The sequence below is a fragment of the Acanthaster planci genome, linkage group LG09 (assembly GCF_054643075.1).
Source record: "Acanthaster planci isolate LZ-2023a linkage group LG09, COTS_SCS, whole genome shotgun sequence".
Classification (NCBI taxonomy): domain Eukaryota; kingdom Metazoa; phylum Echinodermata; class Asteroidea; order Valvatida; family Acanthasteridae; genus Acanthaster; species Acanthaster planci.
The window spans coordinates 6185436-6211332 of record NC_141785.1 but is presented as its reverse complement, the minus strand read 5'-3'; the positions used below and the strand labels follow the sequence as shown (position 1 = coordinate 6211332).

General features: G+C 41.9%; 1 protein-coding gene across 4 annotated transcripts in view; it reads left to right on the top strand.

Annotated features, from left to right (window-relative positions):
- The window catches only part of ttc28 (tetratricopeptide repeat domain 28), a 66422-nt gene extending 47572 nt beyond the window's left edge, over positions 1-18850 (top strand). For all 4 annotated transcript variants that reach the window (XM_087140832.1, XM_022230514.2, XM_022230515.2 and 1 more), the window contains 12 exons: positions 145-303; positions 2202-5018; positions 6823-7407; positions 7594-7832; positions 8301-8521; positions 8908-9274; positions 9504-9665; positions 10179-10413; positions 11369-11445; positions 12415-12526; positions 13161-13268; positions 14241-18850. In XM_087140832.1, the coding sequence (XP_086996958.1) occupies positions 145-303; positions 2202-5018; positions 6823-7407; positions 7594-7832; positions 8301-8521; positions 8908-9274; positions 9504-9665; positions 10179-10413; positions 11369-11445; positions 12415-12526; positions 13161-13268; positions 14241-16486 (7328 nt within the window). In that variant the 3' untranslated portion in view covers positions 16487-18850. The remainder of the gene's footprint in view (positions 1-144; positions 304-2201; positions 5019-6822; positions 7408-7593; positions 7833-8300; positions 8522-8907; positions 9275-9503; positions 9666-10178; positions 10414-11368; positions 11446-12414; positions 12527-13160; positions 13269-14240) is intronic.
- The last annotated feature ends 7047 nt before the right edge of the window (positions 18851-25897 follow it).

Genomic DNA, 25897 nt, shown 5'->3' with positions numbered 1-25897 from the left:
TCACTTCTTTGTAGTCAGTACAAATTTTGCCAAAGTAGTCAATTTGTTTTATTTTCAACCCTAACAGTCAGGTGAAGGATCGAGGACTGTTACGGTTAATTGTCCAAATTGAAGATAATATTACTGTCGTATTTTGCTTTGCAGGTGATCAAGTTGGTGAGTGTAGGGCCCATGGTAACCTGGGAGCGGCATTCTTCTCCAAGGGGAATTACAAAGAAGCATTGACTCATCATCGATTCCAACTGGTGCTAGCTATGAAACAAAAGGATAGGAATACAGCCGCTTCAGCTCTTAGCAGTCTAGGTAGGAGTCACTGTCAAATTACTTCCCCTCCCTGCTTATTCCCCTCCCTCCCCCATCACAGTCCCCTCAGCTCTAAGCAATCTAGGCAGGAATCACTCTTCAAAATTACATCCCTTCCCTGTCTTGTCCCTTACCTCCCCCATCACAGTTCCCTCAGCTCTAAGCAATCTACATGTAGGTAGGAATCACTATCCAAGATTACATCCCTTCCCTGCCTGGTCCCCCCTCCCCCCATACACATACCCACACACTACACAGCACAGCTCACCCTTTGTAATCAAATGTGTGGTAGCCCAGCCTGTTAATGTTTTGTTATTAATAGTGCATTCCCATATGGAAGGGAAAGTCAAGGAAAACTAAAATCTGAACAATTTTACATTTATAGTGGACTTTGCATTTTTCCCTTTAATGCTATTTAATAGTTCATTTCTTGTGATTTCTGTGATTGATGCGATTTTATTTTTGTAAATACCAGTTTCTCGGTCACAGTTCACACTTGCAACGGCTGTCAGCAGGTGTTTTCTATGCACCTGTCTGCAGGGGTCATGCCAGGTTAACTCAGTTTAACCCCTCAGACCTAGCTGTATACTTAGACTAGTATGGAATGGGATCAACGCCTACCATTAGTAACCATCAGTCAAGCATCTTGATAGCTAAAAATTTAATAAAGAAACCCAAGTCAGGACTTGAAGTTTCAAATTGTCATGTAATTTTTAAAAAGATCTCACTTGGCCTTATTCAAACAGTTTTTTTTCTGTATTTGTAGTTCCCTTGCAGTCTTTGAAATTGTGCTGAAGTGTTTCATAATGATAAAGTATTCTCAAATCAAACTGTAACATTTCCGCCCTTTGAAAAATTTGTTTTCTTCACTCAAAAAATATTTATGGTTCAAACTGTATTTTCGGACAGAATGTTAAGAGAAGCTTTATTCGCTTAGAATATTTATGTGCAAAGTAGTCATAGTTGAAAGTTTCAAAATATCTTGTTTAAACAGTGGATTGTAAAACACAAATAAAATCTTGGAAAGATGTATTCAGTCCTGAAATTTGACCCATTTTCAGATAAAAATCGTAAATCTGTCTGCAGGGCCTATATTTGAGCTTCTTTCAGCATGCGTGAAGATCCTGTTTCAGTCTTATTATCCTGTATGATATTAGCAATGCATGGCTCGTGCTTGCAATATTCCCCTGGGTGGTCAATTGGGTTATGTTACCCTCTCAATATTCAGGGATTGTAGGTCGGTCAATATTTGTCCAGTGAATCATTCTAAGACCAGATTTCAGAGAATGTGATATTTTTTTAGAAATTGGTTGGCATTGAGAGAATTAATGCCATATTTTTTTCATCGTTGTTGGTTTGGTTTTTACTCCTCAAATTTATAGAAATATTGAAAAGATGAATGTGATTTTGATGATAAGGATGAATACATGCAGAAATAAAGTTGAAATCAGTTTGCCCAGGACAGAAACATGTGGAATGTTTGCTGAACAAATACTCATACTCTTCACGTAGGACTATTGAAAACTCTTCTGCTTATTTAAAAATCCACCAAATTTCTAGAAATCTACAGCTTCAGTGTGTTTATTGACATGTATGCATAAACACAGCTGCTATGATAGAACGATAACAAGAAATATATCAGCCAGGTTCCATTAAAATTGTACAAAATGCTTCTAGGCATGGCACAGATAAGATCAAAGCACATGGCTAATTAAATGGTCTTGGAGGTTTCTCATGTTGTTATTATTTCAGTAATTGTAATTTGAGTTTGTTGTGTATTCTTGCAGACAAAACATTGTCATAACGGCGTATTCTAATTTTCTGAACATGCTAACTTTTATATACCTTTGTCATTGCTGATAACAATTGATACTGTTCTATTTTTCTTCTTCCCACAGGGCATGTGTACTCCGCTATTGGTGATTACCCAAATGCCCTGGCCAGCCATAAACAGTGTGTTCTCCTTGCCAAGCAACTCAATGATAAACACTTTGAAGCTCGAGAAGTTGGCAATGTTGGAGCAGTGTATCTAGCGCTGGGGGAGTTTGATAATGCTTTGGATTGTCATAAGGAGCATCTGGAGATTGCCAAGCAGTTGGACAATGGCAACGAAGAGGCTCGTGCTTACAGCAATCTGGGCAGTGCTTACCATTACAAGAGTGACTACGAGAAAGCGGCAGAGTTTCATGACAAGGTGCTGGCCATTGCTAAGAACTCTCAGGATCGGACGGTAGAGGCTAGGGCTTATGCTGGGCTTGGACATGCAGCGCGATGTAGCGGAGACCTTGAGAAGGCTAAATACTGCCACGAACAGCAGTTAAATATTGCTCTAAGCACCAAGGACAAAGCCATGGAGGGGAGAGCATGTTCCAACCTTGGTATCATCCACCAATCACAGGGACAATTTGAAACTGCCCTTAAGCTCCATAAAGCACATCTGATGATTGTAACGGAGCTGACTGACCGGACAGGACAAGGCAGGGCGTACGGTAACATGGGTAATGCATACAGCGCTCTTGGGCAGCCAGAGCAGGCAGTCAAATACCACAAGCAGGAACTGGTGATATCACGAGAGGTCAATGACCGGGCCTCTGAAGCCTGTACCCATGGCAACCTAGCTGTCGCCTACCAAGCCTTAGGAATGCATGAGAAGGCACAGGAGCATTATCTGAGCCACTCCAAGATCGCCGGTGAGCTCAAAGACAAAGTCAGTGAAGCTCGCGCTCTCAGTAACTTGGGAAACTATCACAGTTCCAGAGGAGAGTTCCGACAGGCTTTGCCTTACTATGAGCAATATCTGAAACTCACTAAGGGTCTAAATGACCCGTTAGGCCAAGGTAAAGCCTATCATAACTTAGGCTATGCCCACTACTCACTGGGTAACTACAAAGAGGCCGTTCACTACTACGAGAAGGATCTAGTCCTAGCACGGGATCAGAAGGATAAAGTGAATCTTGGCAGGGCCTATTGCAACCTGGGTCTGGCTTATAGAACGTTGGGCAATTTCAAACGAGCCAGTGAGTGTCAGAAATGCTTCCTCACAATCGCACATCATATGAAGAATGCAGGAGGCAAATTCCGCGCTCTAGGAAATCTGGGTGATATATGTATGGCCCAGAAGGACACTGACGGCGCTATTAAATTTTACGAACAGCAACTTCAACTTGCAAAGCAAGTGAGTAACAAGACTTTAGAAGCGTGTGCATATGGTGCTCTAGGCTCAGCCTTTCGAAAAATTAAGATCTACGACAAGGCTTTAGCGTATCACACGCAAGAGCTTCAGTTGTGTGAAGAGATGAATGATTTGAAGGGGGAATGCAAGGCTCATAGTCATCTTGGTGCTGTCCATACTTCATTAGGAAAATACTTGGATGCCTTCAAGTGTTATGAGGAACAATTGAAACGTGCTAACGAGCTACGAGACAGCGCTCTTCAAGCTCAAGCCTTTGGCAATCTGGGCATCTCCAAGATGAACATGAATCTCTTTGAGGATGCTCTGGGGTACTTTGAGGAGCAACTTGCAACCCTGGAGCAGCTTGTAGGGAACAGTGTCTTGAATGACAGGGGCAGAGCTTTTGGGAATCTTGCTGAATGTTACGAAGCGTTGGGGGATTACGATGAAGCTGTCAGAAACTATGACCAATACCTTGCAATTGCGCAAAAAGTCAAGAATGTTAAGGAACAGGATAGGGCCTACCGTGGATTAGGCAATGTCCACCGTGCCATGGGTAACTTACAGCAGGCCTTGTTTTGCTTTGAGAAGCGTCTTGTCGTTGCACATGAGACGGAGGATGAGTCAACCCAGGCTTCAGCGTATGGTGAGCTCGGCTGCCTGCATAGCATCATGGGAAATTTCGAACAGGCTATCTCCTGCTTAGATAATCAGCTGAAGCTTGCTCAAGAAATGCGTGATAAGTCAGGCCAAGCCGATGCAGCTTGTGGACTAGGAGGTGTCTATCAACAAATGGGCGAATATGAAAAGGCCTTGGAGTTCCATCAGATGGACCTGAACATTGCCGAGGAGACTGAGAATCTATCCTGCCAGGGAAGGGCTTTTGGGAATCTTGGAGTGACTCACGAATCCCTCGGTAATTACCAGAAGGCTATCATGTACCAGGAGCAACATCTCAGCATTGCAGCGCAGGTCAACGACCGCGTGGCCAAAGCCCTCGCATACAGCAGCCTTGGCCGTGTGCATCACGCACTTGGGAACTTCTCCCAAGCTGTTGCTTACCTGACCCAGGGCCTACAGATAGCTGATCAGCTGGGCAGGAAGGAAGATGAAGCTAAGATCAGGCATCGACTGGGACTGGCTCAGTGGTCCAACGGCAATTTGGATGAGGCCCAACGACAGCTCTACCGCGCAGCTGACCTCTTTGAATCCATCTGGCGAGAGACTCAAGTCGGCAGCGAGTATAAGATCTCACTGCTAGAATCACAATCAGCCTCTTACCAATCACTTCAGAAAGTCCTGGTTGCTATGGACAGACAAGATGAAGCCCTGGCCGTAGCTGAGAGGAGTCGAACCAGAGCTTTTGTGGACCTTCTCCTGGGTCGACAATCTGGAGATGGTTCAGATTCTGTTGATGTGATGGACACAGTCTTGATGACAGTTGATGAGATCCTGGAGTTAGTCAGCATGCAGAATGCTAATGTGTTGTATTATTCCATAGCATCTGGACATCTCTACAGCTGGCTTATCACACCATCAGATGGTAGTACAAAGTTTTTGGTTTTTTATACTTTCTGTGAACTCCTTTTGTACAATATTATACAAAGTATCAGTGCACTGCTGGTGTGGGTTGGAAAATAGTGTTGTACATGTATTTGAGTCCCTGCAAGTCCTGTAAGTCCATCACAAGTCATCCAGTCGTCCAACACGTACACCAATTTACAAGTTGTTCAGATGAGCTGTGACAAAAGCATTCTTTGGTCATTGTTCACGTATGTTTGGTCGCCATAGACCGTGCATGCATTTAGTTTGTGTATTCGCGCATGCGCAATAGTGACATCATGGTCGTCGGCCTGAAAAAATTATTCTAGCAGACGACGTATATCGGTGGTGACCCATGTGTGGGATTGTACTGCCATTTCCCTTGAAGACCTTGTGTGTGAATAAATTGCCACGAGTCTATCAAATGGTGATATTTAATAGCTTCTGGGGAAAAAGATTGCCGGAAAAAATCAAAGAAAGTGGAAAATGTCAATTTTTCACCAAAGTATGATTATGAAATATTTTCATTTTGTTACCTACATGTAGCTTTGTGTCTAATTTTCTCAATTTTGCCGAGTTTACCCTCAAATAACTTTGATGCTACATGAAAGACTAGTAACTCTAATGTACAAAAAAGGTTATTACTGCTAAGAAGAAAACCATTTTTACATTCACTTCATTTTTCATTGGGACCCATTTTCTTCATTTTCCGTGTTTTTCGCCATACTTAGTACCCAATTTTCACACTTTTGTCCAATTCCCCTCAGATCATCGGTGATACTGTCTAGAAGATTGATATTTTTTGTATCTATCAATTAATTTTTTTCAAGAGCGAGAGCCATTTGTCTGAAATGCAGTTGGTTTATCATGTGGTATTCAAATTTCTGTTCTGAGTTTGGCAGCGGTCAAAAATTGCAATGTCCCGATTGTAGGCATGTTGAACACGTACGTACATGGGCCTGGATACGAGTGCGTTTGGGTACAAGTTGGCCTACTGCATTGCACGAATATGTACAATCATGTAAAGTTGCCAGACTAAAAGGCATATACAAAAACTTTCTGATTTCCTCCATACGGTTTCCTTCTTGTATGATGCTTGCTCAATAGAGCGTTCATGATATTCCTCACCATTCACAAGTAGAAAAATGTCAGGGAAAACTCGGCAAAACTGAAAAAATTCCCTCTAAAATGTTGGCTTCACTTCAAACGTCTGACTCTGTTACTTTGGAGGTACGTTAAAGAAAGACAGGCAAAATTTTTGCAGATAAAGGATTTTTATTGTGTGCAAGTTATCTAAAGGGACATTGAGTGCTTAAATACTAATCGGTATGGAAATAAGGGGCAAACCACTTTTTCTGAGCTTGATGCTGATTGATTTCTTTTGGGGTCCACCTGTCCGAGTCAAGAGCAATTTTATTGGCTTCTGGCTACAGTACACGTGCGCACAAAATAAGTGAGGGGCATAAACATACGTGTGTTTACCCTGTTACTTATGACTGGCCTTTTGAAGGGACTTGTGACTGGACTTGAGAAGGGACTTTTGACTGGACTTGTGAAAAGACTTGTAGACTTGAATACTACACTCTTGGAAAAGAGACTGCAAGTTTGAGTTTAGCAAATATACGTGTGTGTATTCTCACATAACATCCCAACAGTGTTCATTGAAGAAATGCAAACTCTACATTCAGCAAGTGTGTTTAACTTTTGTTCCAGTGTGGGATTTTTATTTCCGTGTCCCATAGAGGAGGTGGTTAAGATAGAATTCAGTTTTTCAGATCATGATAAAGTTTGATTTCTTCCCACAGGAATTCTGAAGTTCAATGATTGCAACCTGAATCAGCTTGACAGGTCCTTAGAGGAAGATGATGCATCAACTTGCTCCGAGTCTACTCTGACAAACAGCACCCTGAATGTCACGACATCGGCACACCTTGATCAGTGCATTATGCATGCCAGGGAGGCTCTAGGTGTAGATGCTCAGCATAGCAGTTATCGCAGCAATGGTGACATCACCAGTGAGACAGAGAGCGAAGCTGATGAGCTCCTACAACAACACCTGGAAGAGCTAAATGCCAAACTGATTGGTGGTGGCAGCGACAGTAATGGCCAGCATCAGAGACTCACCAGTCGCAACCACGCTATCAACAGCAGCACACGTAGCGTGGCCAGCATGATGAGTCAGCTCAGCCTTAACGGCAGCATCATGAACAACTCATCTCTGGTTAATGCCGTCACAAATAAATCCATCAAGCAGAAGCAGCTGAAATCTTGGTCAGGAAGACCTCCGCTAAGAGTGCTGTATGACCTTCTGATAGCTCCTATGGAGGATGTCCTACGGCAGCCAAATGGACCCAACACTCCAGCAACAGATTTGGTCTTGGTATTAGAAGGTATGTTAATATAACCAGCTGAATAATTTTGCCACATCTTTGCAAATCAGTGTGAACGATTTTTGGTTTCCTGTCCCCTTTTGTTTGTCTGCTTTTTATGAAAAGTTCATTTCGGCAATTTGGTATCTGAAAATAAGGCTTGTTTCTCAACAAAAGAATTTCTTCCCCCGATCTTTTATTTTGCAGGTGACCTCTATCTAGTCCCATTTCCAGTCCTGAAAGGTGCCTTAATGACAGAATGCCTTCAGGATAGGTTCAACTTAAGAGTTGTACCATCACTAAGAACACTCAACACGAATCGATACTGGGAACAACGCACAACATCCCACAGCGGCATGGTACCAGCGGTGATTGTAGCTAATCCAGAGATGCCTCTAAGCATCACAGAGCGATGGGGATGGGGTAATTTACCCAACGCTGAACAGGTTGGTGCAACTTAGTGGATAATTGACTAACTTGACTTAAAACCAAATGATGTCTGGCTCAGAAATGTCTCTGATTGTGCACTTAGTTGAGTTTCTCGCTGCTTGAGTATTGAGAACACGGTCTGAGCCTACCAAGTCTTCTTGTTTCAGAGCTGACAACTAGAGCCAAACATTCAACACATTCTACGTATTCTTTATTTCAGTTTTCAAATAGCTAAATCATGTGATAGTCATTTATATCTCCTTGGTTATTAATTTTTATTTACTTTTGAAATGGACTAGGTCCAATTTCACAGAACTGAAAAGCAGAAAATAGTTCTCTGATGAATTGATGCATTTGCAGTAAATGAAATTTTGACTGGAACTGTGTACTCAGCAGATCCTTGAATTCTCTGGCGTCCTGAGATCCATCAAAACAAAAGTGGAAAACTTCCCAATGTGTCTGAATTAATTTGATTTGATTTTCAGGAGGCACATTTAATATCGGACATCATGGGAGTCACACCTTTGACAGGCCCTTCTGCCACTAAGGAAGCCCTACGCAAGTCCATCGCTAATGCCGAGTGTCTTCACTTTGCCACATCCGTGTCATGGAAGCTGTCAGCTCTCATCTTGTCTCCTGGACATATACCACAGAAAAAGGGTCCACCGTCACCAGTCAGGCAGAGAAGCTTATCACCGACAAATGGGTAAGACTGTGTCCAAAAGTTGTGGCTATGGCAGGAATGACGTGCAGTTATGGAAAGTCAGTGGCTAGTGGCTGTGGTCACTTTCTATAGACTTGGATGTTACGTTCAGCCACAGCTGGTTGGTTTAGACACGTCCTAATACAGAATTTGTGTTATTTGCAGACATTTACTCACTACTTTGCATGCCCACCTGTATATTTGGAGATATATGTTATATAAGAAAGACATTTGTACACATTCAGTGGAAAATTTTGTGCAAACACTTTGCATCTTTCATACAGATGAAGCAGTCTGTGCACCTAATGTGACATTCCTTGGCTGAAAAGGCCACAAATTTTATATCACAGTTCATTTTGCTTATCATTTCTTAATTTCCCTTTTCACAGAGAAAATGGTGCCCTGGAGCATGTAGACTTGACAGATAGCGAAGAGAGTGATCTAGACAGCAACCCAGACACCCCAGCCCTCTCCGAGTTCCTCTTAACGGCCGCCGACATCCTAGACCTCCAGCTGACCGCTAAACTGGTCATCCTGTCTTGCTACGCCAGTGAGACACGCTCAGGCCGCGTCACAGCTGACGGCATCGTGAGTCTGGCTAGAGCCTTCCTAGCGGCTGGTGCTCAGAGTGTGTTAGTTCCTCTGTGGTACGTCCCAGAGCCGGCTAATAAGATCTTTATGAAGGGGTTGTATGAATCTCTCTTGTTGGGAACCAAGGCCAGCGTGGCTGTTGGGAATGCCATGCATACTGTACAGGTAAGAAGGCCAAAGACTGCGAATCTTTATCTCTTCCATATGCCATGTTACACATTTCCTCAGACTTTTTGTGAAGATCTGTAATGATAGAAGGTCCGAGGGATACAGTTGATGGCTACATTTAGCACCTTTTTTTTCGGATAAACTGGACAGAGTCGATTAAAATTAAGCATCTATGCTTAAAATTGCATATGGTTCTTTAACCTCTGACATTTTGACCCATGACCAGGGGTTCAAGCAGTTTGCCCATCCATCTAATTGGTCTGGTTTTATGCTTCTGGGCTGTGATGTCCGACTGAGCAACAAGAGCGCCATGTTTGGTAACGCCATAGGAGATCTCCTGACCACGCCCACCAAGTGTCGAGAAGCACTCAGGGTGTTACTACATCTGGTGAGTTTGTTCCGTCAAAACAGAAAAGGGTAATTCCTGAAATTAGGGGTTCTTTTTTTTCTTGCCCCTTTCACATCTGACATACGATGTTGTAAGTTCAAAACACATTTTGTAATTTCCAAGATTGATGAATTAATGCAAATGACCTGTCAAACAAAAAGTAATAGTTTGAAATCGATTCCGGTGTCAACTAACAAAGGTCAGATGTAACAGGGATACAAAAAGTCTCACTTTGGACCCTTAATTCCTGAAATTACCCAAATGAATTTTTATTGTCAGAAATGATGTCCTGTCCATTCTATTTGCCAAAGATCAGATTTGAGGTTGCTTGGTAAACAGATTTTCTTAGTTGAAGCATAAACCAGAATACTATCCCAAGACTTTACAATTTGCTTCTTTTGCTCAGCATATAAATTCATCTGACAATCTTTTGCCCCCCTCCTGTCTCATTGAATTTGGTCCATGTCTACATAACCGATCTTTATTTCCTTCCTCGTGGTTGATTGAATCCAGATTGAGAAGTCCCTTCAGCGTATCCACCGGGGTCCTAAGAACCCCATCTACACTACTCAGCAGAGCATCTTGAAGAAGGTCGGACCCGTCAGAGGATGGCAGGAACTCCTGAAAGCCGTGGGTTTCCGATTTGAGGAACAACCAGCTAAGGGAATACCTCCATCAGTCTTCTTCCCACTGGCTGACCCTGGAGAGAGACTTTTACAAGCCAGTGCTAGCCTTCAAGCATTGCTTGGTAAGAAAAGAGACACAAATGCTGTGTGATATGCCAACCTGATATATCAGGTCATCATATGTTCAGTCTTGTTTTCAGGATTCTTGATTCTTGACTTCAGATCTATTTCTCACTGTACGAAAATATCAAACTATGTACATGTAGCTGATATAAAGAGTTTGTTCATTGGGTTCAAAATTTTTATGCTTATACAGTTGAGCTGTGATAATAAGACGGTTCCAGCTGCCATTCCCCATTCTCGCCAATTGCCGATTTAATTGTAATTTTGGCTACTATTCCATTGACGAGAAAAAGTGGCGATTATTTTTCAAATTTAGACAAACCTTACCACTCGCTCATCACCGAAATTTCATTTTTTAATTTCCAACTTTCATGAACAATTCCCATTGGCATTTGTTGTCGCAGTGGTGAAAACATGTGCACAAAGCTCAGTGCATTAAAAGAAGCTACTCTGGTTCCCGCCGCGCCGCGCACAAGCAACAGAACGCGTGATGGAAATGTAGCAACCAGAGCCAGTCTAAACATGTACTGTACATTCCAATCGATTACACGACATCAGCCGTACACACATATCGCATGCAACCCTAAAGCTGCAGGTCGAAAAAATATTGATGTTGCAAGAGGTTTTCTGCAAGTTAATTCACAGAACTTGGTCTCTTATTTATGTATTTTCTGTGTTCATGAGTTGAATTTGAGGTTGTTTTACTCATACTTGAAGCTAACGTGTTGCAACAAATTCCTGCCGTGGCACAAGGTTTAAATTGTTTAAATTGTACTGTAAACGTCATGCTAAAGAAATGGCCCACGTTGGACAGAATAACTCGGTAGAATGTCTGATTCTTTTAGTTTGAAACATTGAAACGTTTGGATGACGAACCATTCATTGACGGTCATTGGTACACATTGAGTCCAACATTTATTTCTGGTTGGGACATCTTGTTTGGATGTTTTTCAGGTTTGTCTCAGAATACTTTGATAGCCTTGTCCAAGCTCCTGTCATTCTGTGATGCTGCTCAAGAAATCATCATCATGGTAAGTCCTTAGTTTCTTTTTGGTGCTAGACAATTCAGTTTTTCAAACAGTACATTATCATCTTCAGAGAACAATATAGAACTCTCGGTTTTATTCAACAGATTCCTCTTCATATTTTTGTTCCTTTATACACTCATCAACTATCCTTCAAGCTTGATATTTCAGATCAAATTCCAGTAAAAAAAGTCTGTCTTTCCTTGATAGCTACGCATACTGATCGCTAAGGTGCACCAAATGAAAGGGTCTAGTGTCCGGACCCAAGGCAGTGAACCGACTGATAGTGTTCATATACCAGATAAAGTACAATCACCACAGACTGTGGAACTACAAATGGTAGATAAACTGTGTGACTGCACAAAGTTAACCCCACCCTCAGAGTAGCTCATAACCACTTTTTTGTGTTGGTTTGCTGTACAGTGGGCAATTTGTTCACGGTTTTACTTGTTGATCGTTGTCTGAATGGATCTCTTTCATTAGACGTCACCTTTGTTTGAAAATTGCAACTGCGTATACAACACCATCAGGTGCGTGGGTGCGCACATTGTGCAAAATGTTCTGATCCGAATATGTTCAAAATATGGTGCAGCCGATAGGCGTCACCAAAATCGAAGTAAAAAATGCCAGCGCAAGTGGCAATCGGTAGGAAGTGACGTCATTTGAGAGAGACCTTTTAGTATGTCAGTCACACATACTGTATATGACCTCTGACCTCCCTGTACTTTATTTATAATCCTGCATTGCCAGGAATATTCCGAATGTGTGCTTCAAAAGACTTTGTCTCCGTTCAGGAGACTGTAGTGATATAACAACCCTAATGCAGAGCTTCAATAGTGTGTGAGATTTGCCAGAAGTAGCATGACGTGTTGCCAGTGTTGTTTTTGAAGCAAACCTTCACTGCACGTTTTCACCTTGTCCACCATCAAACAAATTTCCATCATTTTAATCGGACGCTGTGTTGTTACTGTACAGCTCCAGCAAGTAGTGGCTAAGTACACCCGAGACAGAGAGGGCGCTATTCAGGTGCCAGTCAATGTCAAGCTATGGAGAACACCAGGTTGTCATGAATTACTGGCTTCACTTGGTAAGCACCAGACAAGTCTGTCATAAATCACACAATTTGTCGTATGACACCACAGTTAAAGATACTTCAGTATAGTAATGTACATTTTAACGTATGGTGGATTCTCGTTATTACGAGGGCCTTGGGACTTACTAAATTAGCTCGTATTATCCAGACCTCGTTTTATGCAAAAGCTGTTGTCCTGCTTGATGTATGAATCACTAATGGACCGTAGGTAACAACCGACATCGTATTAATACTGAAGCAATATTTTCCTTGAATGTGCACACTTCAGTCGGGACTGGCAAAATATGCTCATTTAAACCAGAGTCTCCTCTTACCCAAGCTCGTATTACCAAGAGTTGACTGTATTCTGATTGGCAAATTTAAGTCCATCCTAAACTCTGTGAACATTTCGCCTATTTGGTGACCTTCAGTGTCGCCAGTTTTTATTTTTTCTCACCGTAAGATTTGACTTAAAAATTAACTGTATTCTTAACGCTATCCTTTTGGACTCAGTTGTGGGCTAATAAAGATTATTGCTCCATTGCACCAATTCCTAGCGTGATATTCCAGAACAGGCTAAAATTTTGCACCATTCAGTCTATTTTGTTGTCTCCTGAGATGGGTGTTTTGTCTTCCATTTTCTTGTCAGGTTTTGACCTGATTGACGTTGGCAAGGAGGAGGTGCAGCTTATCACCAGCAAGCAAGTCAGCCGACGAATGTTGCACTACACACTGCAGGCTCTACTGGCAGTATTTGGTCAGTTCATCCCAAATAGAAGAAAGAAAAGATAAATAGGATCACTGCTCACTACTGATTTGAGTTACCTGATATATGCACACTTAACAAGTTTTTGAGAACCTATGTTTTTGGTCCTGACAGAGTCTTTCTCAAATTTTGCCGCATTATATTTACCTGGCTTAACTTCATGTGTGTCCGAATTGTGATGGATTATAACCACTGTGAGAAATCTCAGCTGAAATATTTATAGGAGTTGATCAGCTATGCTAATAAAATAAGAAGTCTTTAACCATATCTCGCCGAGGAGCCCGTTTTCGGGTACCTTGGGTTTGTATGCATAGCCGGGGTGCCTAAAATCGGATAAAAAAGCTGGGCCTTGTAGCAGAAGACCGTACTCGAAACAAAAGACAGAGCTGCTGGGAAATGCCAACATAATTTTCAGTTGTCAATAGCGGAGGAAATCCGTCATTGTTTTGAAGATTATACCATTGTTTGTGGCATTCAGTGCAAGTGGATTACCACCAGGGACAAAAGTGCCCCAGCACTCTAGAGATGAGCGATACAATACCGCTTCTCGCTAATCTGGCCCGTATTGAAAAGATGCCAGAAGCGCACTGTGCCAGCTTCGGGAACAAAAGAAACTTATGTAACACCGCACAATCTGGACTCTTTTTACAATGGGGCAGGCCTGGCTGAAATACTCTGGTATCAACAGATTTTTTCTGTCTAATTAGAGTAGCCACCAAACATTCCGTGGGATTTAGGCTTTTAGGGGGAAAAAATAAGATATTTTGATGATTTTTGAAAACCAAGGATATTGAGAAAATGCCTGTATGTAGGCACTACATTTTTAAAAGCACCGGGCAGGAAATGGTTAATTCAGTGTCTAATATTCAGGTCCATGTGCAGTCAATCACATTGACTGTATCAGATGAGGATTACTATCTTTGAAGTATCTCTGACTTTCTGATATGTTGGTTTTGTTCCCAGATCCTGCCTCTGCCCCCAAGTCTCTGCCCCTTGAGAGCTTCTCTTCCATGGAGAGTCTCTGCTCCTCTCAGTCAGGAGCATCTGGGATGTCACTCTCTGCTGTCTCAGTATCTTCTCTTGTCTCCTGCCACTCCTTGAAATCCAACGTGGACCTTTCTCAGCCCGTGGAGGTCTCTCTGGGTAAGAGTCACAAGAGAGGAAAGCGCCGCAACAACCGGCAGTTTGGGGTGACGTCTACACCTATCTCTGCTGAGATGACGCGCAGTGGCTTTGCCTATAGTGGAGAGAACTCCTACGCCTCATTGGTCGCCAATGGGATTTCACCAGTCTCACGGAACACCCAAGGTGCCAGTCCTGCCCCTTCGTCGGAATCCTCAGAGTCAACCCCACCGGTTACGAGTCCAACCACCGTAGGGCCTACTCAAGGTGGTGTCAGGAATCAAACGCCTTCCCGGCAAGAAATCCCAGAGGCAAGTCTATTCTCAGCGGACGGTGATCTGACAATGGCTCCTGAGGTCCTGGCATTACTGAACAGTCTCAACAACGACCCAGATGACACAATGGTCAACCAAGATGGGATTGTGAACATCCCCAACAGGGAAAGTCCTCTCTTGTCATCTTCATCTTCTAGGACTAAGAAGTCGTCTAGTTCCAGGGAGTCGCTTCTTGGCAGCCAAGACTCCCTTTCCATGGGAATGGTCAACCCTGCATTTGTGGACGATACTGTGGAATTCATAACAAGATCCATTCCTATGTCATCTTCCTCAAGCACTGATGTCAGATACAGTCGAGGTAGCAGCAGTGTGATGAGCACCAACACTGAGCATAAACCCAGGAGGGATTCAAACCAGTCACGATCAAGGTCTGTGTCTCCAGGTGATGTCTTCCTGCCTGATACTGCATCTCCAAAATGCAGTCTTTATGCTGGCTCACCTAGACAAAGCCCAGCTAGATTAGAGCCGGGAGTGACCAGTCCTCCTCGAGGGGGCAGCCCAAGCGCTAAGCTGTTACGTCGGACTAGTCGGTCCTCACCGGCTCCATCCCACTCAGACCAGGGATCTGAATCAAGGGGTACACCATCACCTCATGAAGCCATTGCCATGAAGGTCCTACATGACACCATGAAGCACATGACTGCCGTGGAAAGCATGCAGAGGTTTTCCCGGATGAAACAAGGTAAGCCTCAACCATCAAACCAAATGACTGAGACCATGGTATCAACACAGACTGAATCATCCAACGAGCAGGGAACTAGAGGACCATGGAAGGTTGTTGACAGCAAAACTAGTCCTGTGAGTGGACTTTTCACTAGCTCTACCTCTGAAACCCCATCAGGTGGGTCTCAACAAGGTTCTCAACAAAACCCTGGTCAGGGTTTTGCCAACAGAAGGCAACCTAGCCCAACGGGTAGGAAGCAGCCACCAGCCCTGCATCCCAAACAAGGAACATTAACAAATAGTACCTCAAGAAGCAATCCTCACCTGAGCCAGATCACCCCACCTCCAGAAGGAAGCAGCAACCGCCTTGAAGCCATCAACGCCCAGAGAATCCAATCCTTGAGAACCGAAGTTGCTCAGGAAGAAAGTTTTGATGCTTCACGGCAGATGCTGGGATCACATTGTGAACCTAGAGCGAGGACTTCTTCCTCAAGCTCAACCACGTCCACCTTGCCTCACACTAGACCAATCCAGTATGTCCCACCTGCAGATGTTGGCAAGCCTCAAGTCATCTCTACCCCAAACCAGTTGTATTCAAACTCTAACCATGTCAAATCTTACCCAGTCACAAATTCAGTCCCTCCTGACGTAAAGCAAAAACCACACTCCAAAAACAGTCAGTTCACAAACCCGAGCAACTCGACAAGGACTCCAAGAGATGCTGGGAGTCATGACCGAACTCCAGCTACCCAACCACCCAGCTATCATCTCAACCGTCCAGAAAGCTCTCAGAGCACAACCAGTAGCATGTATTCCTCAACCTCATCCATACCTAGCGTAATTCATGTCCAGACTGGCAATAGCCCTGACCATGAGGGTACTGTCTACCCACAGAAGATGGTAAACCACGTCGATCACAGTAATCACGTCACTCAGCAGGGATTCCACCCAGGGGAGCATCCAGCAAGTAAGGTGCAAATATCACAGACCAATGGTGGGGTAGCAGGTAAAGTACCGAGGGGTAGGGTACCAAGCAACGAGGGAACACTTCCGGTTACAAAGAAAGTTTATTATTCCTCGCCATGTTGAGTGTTTTCAAACAATCGTCATTCCACTGTGTGGTTTCTAGTCAGACATTTTCACTATTGAATAATTCAGCAGATGTTCATTCATCAGTATGTACAAACTACACTCAGCTGCTTATACAAAGAGACTGCCACCTAAGGTTATTCATCGTATTCTAGTTTCACTGGAACGTTACCAAACTTTTGTTTTAAACAGCCTTTTGAATTTTTTTTCCACATCTTAAAGAGATTAGAAATATTGGCCTAGAAGCAGACAGTCTGTGTATAGGAAATCATTCCTCAACTGTTTTCCACCTGAAATAAGTTATAATGTGGCACTTTTTTGTTTCAGCAGATATCTGTGCTTCCCTGTAATTGCTGACTTTATCAACTCAATTATGTCATTTTTGTGTAAAATGATACCATCTTTTCAGCTAAGATAAAATATGTACATGTAGTGTCCTGCATTTTGAAGCCAGGAGGTATTGACATTTTGTCTACTGAAGCAGATCTCGTTTCTGAAGAACTACTGGCACTGTGCATAGGTGTCAAGAAATTTTCTGGGCCAGTTTTTACAACTGTTTCAAATTCCCTGACATAGATTTCCTTTTTGATAAGACATGGTTCCTACAAGCACACAGTCTCACCGTTTTTGTTTTTAAATTTGATTTTACATCATTTTCTGCTGTGCCAAATCCTGTTAAAGGTAAACACAACAATTGAAAGCACGTTACTTTTTGACAACGTTGGTAACATTTTTACCAACTTACGGTCGAGTTAGGGCGCCATGTTCTTAACACAGGTTTCTTGTTCTCACGCTCGAACGGTGGGAACATGACTCAAGAACACTGTTCTCGGAACAGGATCACACACCACCTCGTCAGGGTTTTACAGGAACACACGGAAAAACTCGTGAGATTTTGATTTTTGAACAGCAGCAAAAAATAGAGAAATGGTTTACTAAGTTGGAGACAGTAGGATGTTTTGCAAAATTAACAGTATTTTTCACAACACAGAAGTGAATGTTCCTGTTTAAATATAAAAGAATTCAGCCCAGTTGTCCAAGCATTAACTCTTGAATAGTTTACTACAACATGGACGCCGCCATGTTGCTTGTCACTAAACTAGGCCTACCAGCGGCGTTCGAGCGGCCAACCCAAGAATGACAAATCGAGCTGTTTGTGAACATACGAGAACAAGCCGCCCAAACTCGGCCTACATATATGTCCTCCGCACCCACTTTGTTGCATTTGACCAACCACCTCTTTTTACAGAGTGGTTAGACTTATTGCTGTTGTAGTTCAGACTGGCTCTCAGACTTCTCACCAGTCCAAAAAGGAATAAGATATCAGAAAGACTGGTTGAACATGACCTTGACAACGCTTGAACGTTTTCTCATTGAATCTTTCACATCAAAAAATTTCAACTTGAAGTTAAGTGCTCACTCAGAAATATGCACATTTTTTTCAGGTATTTCTTCTTTGAGCATGTAAATGAAGAGGAATGAGGTCTCTAGGTCTTTGTTCAGTCTCAACTCCGTCATAAAAATTGCACATTTTCTGTGACAAAATTGAGTCCACATGCTGTAGATAAAACGTATGTAAAAGCATACTGGGACATTCGGGGATCATTTCAAAACCTGAGTTTTCCCATTTGTCTGGAGCATTGAAAACCTCGATTTGTGTTGACAAATAATTTTCATTTTATAATGCAAATGGCCCTTCCTGGTAACTTTATTATGTTTTGAATTCTAAATATAATGTAGTTGAACTGCCCTTTTTAGATACCCATATCTGCACACTAATACTTTTTATGTTACACTTGTTCATAACGTCAGATTTCTACGAGTTGACTTTTGAGTACAAATTCAAATGAAGAAATTTTGACGTACTGTGCATTCACACAGTCTAGCCCCCCCCCCAAAAAAACTACAGGTTCAATCTTTAACAATTCGGACTCCCTTTAAATGACCAGCTAAGTACTACTCAATGCATATCCGCACATTTCAATGAACAGAGCCCTCTATAGATCTACCAAGTATGGATTGGGTTCAATGTTTGATTGATTCCTATATTCTGTAATTTACCATGTCACTTCATATTTAATACAGTGACAGGCATTGTATTCGTTTGCACAAAGGAGTGTCTTCCTCTATGTTTTACCTGTACAGAAGATTTATTCTTTGTAATATATATTTATGAATCTGTTACTGCTGTTATGTATGAGCTTACGTATACACATAAGGCATTTTAAAAGTCAATTTTGTGTAATATTTTGCGGATTTTTTGGATAAATGTTCTGTTAATAATAAGTGGATTTAACACTAAATCATGTTACAAATCTGCTCCTTGTACTGATAAATAAAGCAATGAAACTGCAAAGAAAATAATTGCATTTTGTTATTGGTTACACTAACACTGACGAGGCTTTCTTTTCACGTAAGGGACACAACGTTAACCCCTTGCATTTTTCACCACATTCCACTAACAAGGTTAACCCCTTGCATTTTTATCAAAATCCCACTCACAAGACTAACCCCTTGCATTTTCCACCCGATCCCAGTCACAAGACTAACGCCTTGCATTTTTCACCCAATTCCAATCACAAGACTAACCCCTTGTATTTTCCTCCAAATCCCACTCACAAGACTAACCCCTTGCATTTTTCACCCAATTCCACTCACAAGACTAACCCCTTGCATTTTTCACCCAATTCCACTCACAAGACTAACCCCTTGTATTTTCCTCCAAATCCCAGTCACAAGACTAACCCCTTGCATTTTTCACCCAATCGCAGTCACAAGACTAACCCCTTGCATTTTCCACCCAATCCCAGTCACAAGACTAACCCCTTGCAGTTTTCACCTAATCCCAGTCACAAGACTAACCCCTTGCATTTTTCACCAAATCCCACTCACAAGACTAACCCCTTGCATTTTTCACCCAATCCCAGTCACAAGACTAACCCCTTGCATTTTCCACCCAATCCCAGTCACAAGACTAACCCCTTGTATTTTCCTCCAAATCCCACTCACAAGACTAACCCCTTGCACTTTTCACCCAATCCCAGTCACAGGGCTAACCCCTTGTATTTTCCTCCAAATCCCACTCACAAGACTAACCCCTTGCATTTTCCACCCAATTCCACTCACAAGACTAACCCCTTGCATTTTTCACCCAATTCCACTGACAAGGTTAACCCCTTCCATTTTTATCAAAATCCCACTCACAAGACTAACCCCTTGCACTTTTCACCCAATCCCAGTCACAGGGCTAACCCCTTGTATTTTCCTCCAAATCCCACTCACAAGACTAACCCCTTGCATTTTCCACCCAATCCCAGTCACAAGACTAACCCCTTGCATTTTTCACCCAATTCCACTGACAAGGTTAACCCCTTCCATTTTTATCAAAATCCCAGTCACAAGACTAACCCCTTGCATTTTTCACCCAATCCCACTCACAAGACTAACCCCTTGCATTTTTCACCAAATCCCACTCACAAGACTAACCCCTTGCAGTTTTCACCTAATCCCTGTCACAAAGCAAACCCCTTGTATTTTCCTCCAAATCCCACTCACAAGACTAACCCCTTGCATTTTCCACCCGATCCCAGTCACAAGACTAACGCCTTGCATTTTTCACCCAATTCCAATCACAAGACTAACCCCTTGTATTTTCCTCCAAATCCCACTCACAAGACTAACCCCTTGCATTTTTCACCAAATCCCACTCACAAGACTAACCCTTTACTTTTTTATTGATATTCTTGTCACAAGGTTAATCCCTTGCATTTTTTTCAAAATTCTAGTCACAAGCATTTTTGTCGAAATTCCAGTCACAAGGTTAACCCCTTGCATTTTTATCGGAACTCCAATCACGAGGTTAACCCCTTGCATTTTTATCGAAATTCCAGTCACAAGGTTCACCCCTTGCATTTTTATCGAAATTCCCCTCACAAGGTCAACCCTTGCATTTTTATCGAAATTCCAGTCACAAGGTTAACCCTTGCAATTTTATCGAAATTCCAGAAACAAGGTTCACCCCTTGCATTTTTATCGAAATTCCAATCACGAGGTTAACCCCTTGCATTTTTATCGAAATTCCAGTCAAAAGGCTAACCCCTTGCATTTTTTTTGAAATTTCAGTCACAAGGTTAACCCCTTGCATTTTTATCGAAATTCCAGTCACAAGGTTAACGCCTTGCATTTTTATCGAAATTCCCCTCACAAGGTCAACCCTTGCAATTTTATCGAAATTCCAGAAACAAGGTTCACCCCTTGCATTTTTATCGAAATTCCAATCACGAGGTTAACCCCTTGCATTTTTATCGAAATTCCAGTCAAAAGGCTAACCCCTTGCATTTTTTTTGAAATTTCAGTCACAAGGTCAACCCTTGCAATTTTATCGAAATTCCAGAAACAAGGTTCACCCCTTGCATTTTTATCAAAATTCCAATCACGAGGTTAACCCCTTGCATTTTTATCGAAATTCCAGTCAAAAGGCTAACCCCTTGCATTTTTTTTGAAATTTCAGTCACAAGGTTAACCCCTTGCATTTTTATCGAAATTCCAGTCACAAGGTTAACGCCTTGCATTTTTATCGAAATTCCCCTCACAAGGTCAACCCTTGCATTTTTATCGAAATTCCAGTCACAAGGTTAACCCCTTGCATTTTTATCGAAATTCCAGAAACAAGGTTCACCCCTTGCATTTTTATTGAAATTCCAATCACGAGGTTAACCCCTTGCATTTTTATCGAAATTCCAATCACGAGGTTAACCCCTTGCATTTTTATCGAAATTCCAGTCACAAGGTTAACCCTTGCATTTTTATCGGAACTCCAATCACGAGGTTCACCCCTTGCATTTTTATCGAAATTCCAGTCACAAGGTTAACCCCTTCCTTTTTTATCGGAACTCCAATCACGAGGTTAACCCCTTGCATTTTTATCGGAACTCCAATCACGAGGTTAACCCCTTGCATTTTTATCAAAATTTCAGACACAAGGTTAACCCCTTCAGTGTTTTTCCAAATTCCAGAAATAAGGTTAACCCTTGCATTTTTATCCAAGTTCCAGTCACAAATGCTGTGGGTTAACCTGGTGACTAGAATTCCAGCAAAAATACAAGGGATAAACCTTGCTGAAAATACAAGGGGTTAATCTTATGAATGGAATTTGGGCAAAAATGCAAGGAGTGAACGTAGAACTTCAGTAAAAATTGAAGGGTTAAACCTTTGGACTAGCAAAAATGCAAAGGGCACATTTGTGACTAAAATTAGAGTAAAAATGCAAGGGGTTAACCTTCTGGTTGAAATTGGGGCAAAAATGCAAGGAGTTTACCTCCTGAATGGGATTCGGGCAAAAATGCAAGGAGTGAACCTTGTCATTGGAATTTGTGTTAAAACTTGAGGGGTAAACCTTGTGACTGGAACTAGGGGATAACTACAAGGGATTAACCTGCCGAGAAGAATTTGGGCAAAAATGTAAGGTGAAAACCTTCTGACTGGGATTTGGGCAAAATGCAAGGGGTTAAGCTTGTAACTAGAACTCGGGTAAAAATACAAGGGGTTAACCACCTGGTTTGAATTTGGGTAAAAATGAAAGGGGTTAACCTTCTGACCGGGATACAGGCACAAATGCAAGGACTCAACCTTGTTTATGAAATTGGCGTGAAAATGCAAGGCATTAACCTTCTGACATGAAATTCAAGTTAAAATGGAAGTGTTAAATTTGTGACTGGATTTTGGGAAAAATGCAAGGAGTTAACCTTGTGACTGAAACATGGGCGACAATGCCAAGGGTTAACCTTCTGATTCGGATTCGGGCAAAAAAGCCAGGAGTGAACCTTGACATTGGAATTTGGGCCAGAATGCAAGGTGTTAACCTTGTGACTGGTATTCAAGTAAAAAATGGAAGGGTTAGATTTGTGACCGGAATTTGTTAACATGTTGATTGGAACTTGCATAAAATACAAATGGAATTTCGGCAAAATGCAAGGGTTTAACTTTGGTGAAAAAATGCAAGGTATTAACCTTGTGACTGAAATTTGGGCAAAAATGCAAAGAATGAACCTTGAGACTGGAATTTGGGCAAAAATGCAAGGTATTAACCTTACCAGAACTCAGGCAAAAATGCAAGGGGTTAACCTTGTGATTCGAATTTGGGCAAAAATGCAAGGAGTGAACCTTCTGGTTTGAATTTGGGGAAAAATGCAAGGGGTTAACACCTTGTGACTGGAACATGGGTAAAAATACTAGGGGTTTACCTTCTGACTGGGATTTGGGGAAAAATGCAGGGAGTAAACCTATTGACTAGAATTCCTGAAAAAATGCAAGGGTTTAACCTTGGTGAAAAATACAAGGGGTTACTCTTAAGAATGGAATTTTTTAACAAAAATGCAAGGTGTTAACCTTGTGACATCAATTTTGGCAAAAATGCAAGGTGTTAACCTTGTGACTGAAACATGAGCGACAATGCCAGGGATTAACCTTCTGATTCGGATTCGGGCAAAAAAGCCAGGAGTGAACCTTGACATTGGAATTTGGGCCAGAATGCAAGGTGTTAACCTTGTGACTGGTATTCAAGTAAAAAATGGAAGGGTTAGATTTGTGACCGGAATTTGGACAAAAATGCAAAGGGTTAACATGTTGATTGGAACTTGCATAAAATACAAATGGTTAACCTTCTGACAGGAATTTGAGCAAAAATGCAAGGAGTAAACCTTCTGACTGAGGTTAGGCCAAAAATGCAGAGGGTGAACCTTGTGACTGGAATTTGGGCAAAAATGGAAGGTGTTAACCTTGTGACTGGGATTCGGGCAAAAATGCAAGGAGTTTAACTTGTCATTGGAATTTGGGAAAAAATGTGAGGGGTTAACCTTGTGACTAGATTTGGGCAAAAATGCAAAGAATGAACCTTGAGACTGGAATTTGGGCAAAAATGCAAGGTATTAACCTTACCAGAACTCAGGTAAAAATACAAGGGGTTAACCTTCTGGTTGGAATTTGGACAAAAATGGAAAGGGTTAACCTGTTGACTGGAACTCGCGTAAAAAGTACAAGGGTTTATCTTCTGAGAGGAATTTGAGCAAAAATGCAAGGAGTAAACCGTCTGACTGGGATTTAGGCAAAATTGCAAGGGGTTAAGCTTCAGACAGCATTTGGGTGTAAAAATGGCAAAGGTTAACCTTGTGACTGGAATTTAAGTAAAAATGGAAAGGTTGAACCTTTTGACTCGGAAAAATGCAAAGGTTTAACCTTCGATCTGACTGGGTTTTGGGCAACAATGCATGGACTGAACCATGTGATGGGAATTTGGGCAAAAATGGAAAAGGTTAACACATTGTGACTGGAACTCGGGTAAAAATACAAGGGGTTAACCTTCTGGTTGGAATTGAGGCAAAAAAGCAAGGGGTTAACCCCATGAATGAAATTTGGTGAAAATGCAAGGTGTAAACCTTGTGGCTGAAACATGGGCAACAATGCATGGAGTGAACCTTGTGATGGGAATTTGGGCAAAAATGGAAAAGGTTAACGCCTAGCGACTGGAACTCGCACAAATATACAAGGGGTTAACCTTCTGACATTGTTGAGGGCAAAAATGCAAAGGAGTAAACCTTGTGACTGGATTTGGGCAAAAATGCAAGGAGTGAACCTTGAGACTGGAATTTGGGCAAAAATGCAAGGTATTAACCTTACCAGAACTCAGGTAAAAATACAAGGGGTTAACCTTCTGGTTGGAAATTGGACAAAATGGAAAGGGTTAACCTGTTGACTGGAACTCACGTAAAAGTACAAGGGTTTATCTTCTGAGAGGAATTTGAGCAAAAATGCAAGGAGTAAACCTTGTGACTGGATTTGGGCAAAAATGCAAGAAGTGGACCTCGTGAATGGAATTGGCAGGGGTTGACCTGACAACTAGAATTTCAGTAAAAATGCAAGGGTTTAACCTTAGTGAAATATACACAGGGTTAACATTATAAATGAAATTTTGACAAACATGCAAGGTGTTAACCTTGTGACTGGGATTTGGGCCAAAAATGCAAGGGGTTAACCTTGAGACTGGAATTTGGGCAAAGAGGCAAGGTGTTAACCTTACCAGAACTCAGGTAAAAATCAGGGGTTAACCTTCTGGTTGGAATTGGACAAAATGGAAACGGTTAACCTGTTGACTGGAACTCGCGTAAAAGTACAAGGGTTTACCTTCTGAGAGGAATTTTGGCAAAAATGCATGGAGTAAACCTTCTGACTGGGATTTAGGCAAAATTGCAAGGGGTTAAGCTACAGACAGCATTTGGGTTAAAATGGCAAAGGTTAACCTTGTGACTGGAATTTAAGTAAAAATGGAAGGGTTTAACCTTTTGACTAGGAAAAATGCAAAGGGTTAATCTTTGATCTGACTGGGTTTTCGGCAAAAATGGAAAAGGTTAACACCTTGTGACTGGAACTCGGGTAAAAATACAAGGGGTTAACCTTCTGGTTGGAATTGAGGCAAAAATGCAAGGGGTTAACCTTGTGATTGGAATTTGGGAAAAATGCAAGAAGTGGACCTCATGAATGGAATTTACAGGGGTTGACCTGACAACTAGAATTTCAGTAAAAATGCAAGGGTTTAACCTTGGTGAAAAATACACAGGGTTAACATTATGAATGAAATTTTGACAAACATGCAAGGTGTTTACCTTGTAACTAGGATTTGGGCCAAAAAAATCAAAGGGTTAACCTTGTGACTGGAACTTGGGGAAAAATGCAAGGGGCTAATCTTCTGAGAGGACTTTGGGCAAAAATGCAAGGAGTAAACCTTCTGACTGGGTTTTGGGCAAAAATGCAGAGGGTGAACCTTGTGATTGGAACTCCGGTAAAAATACAAGGGGTTAACCTTCTGGTTGCAATTGAGGCAAAAATGCAAGGGCTTCACCTTGTGATTGGATTTCCGGCAAATATGCAAGGGGTTAACCTTATGACTAGAATTTCAGTAAAAATGCAAGGGTTTAACCTCGGTGAAAAACACAAGGGGTTATTTTTCTGACTAGAATTTGGCCAAAAAATGCAAAGGTTTAACCTTCCGACTGGGTTTTGCACAAAAATGCATGGAGTGAACCTTGTGATGGGAATTTGGGCAAAAATGGAAAAGGTTAATGCCTTGTGACTGGAACTCGCGCAAATATACAAGGGGTTAACCTTCTGACATTGTTGTGGGCAAAAATGCAAAGGAGTTAACCTTGTAACTGGATTTGGGCGAAATGGCAACGGTTAACCTTGTGACTAGAATTTCAGTAAAAATGCAAGGGTTTAACCTTTTGACCAGGAAAAATGGATGGGGTAACCTTCTGACTGAGTTTTAGGCAAAAATGCATGGAGTGGACCTTGTGATTGGAATTTGGGAAAAAATGCAAGAAGTGAACCTTGTGATTGGAATTTGGGCAAAAATGCAAG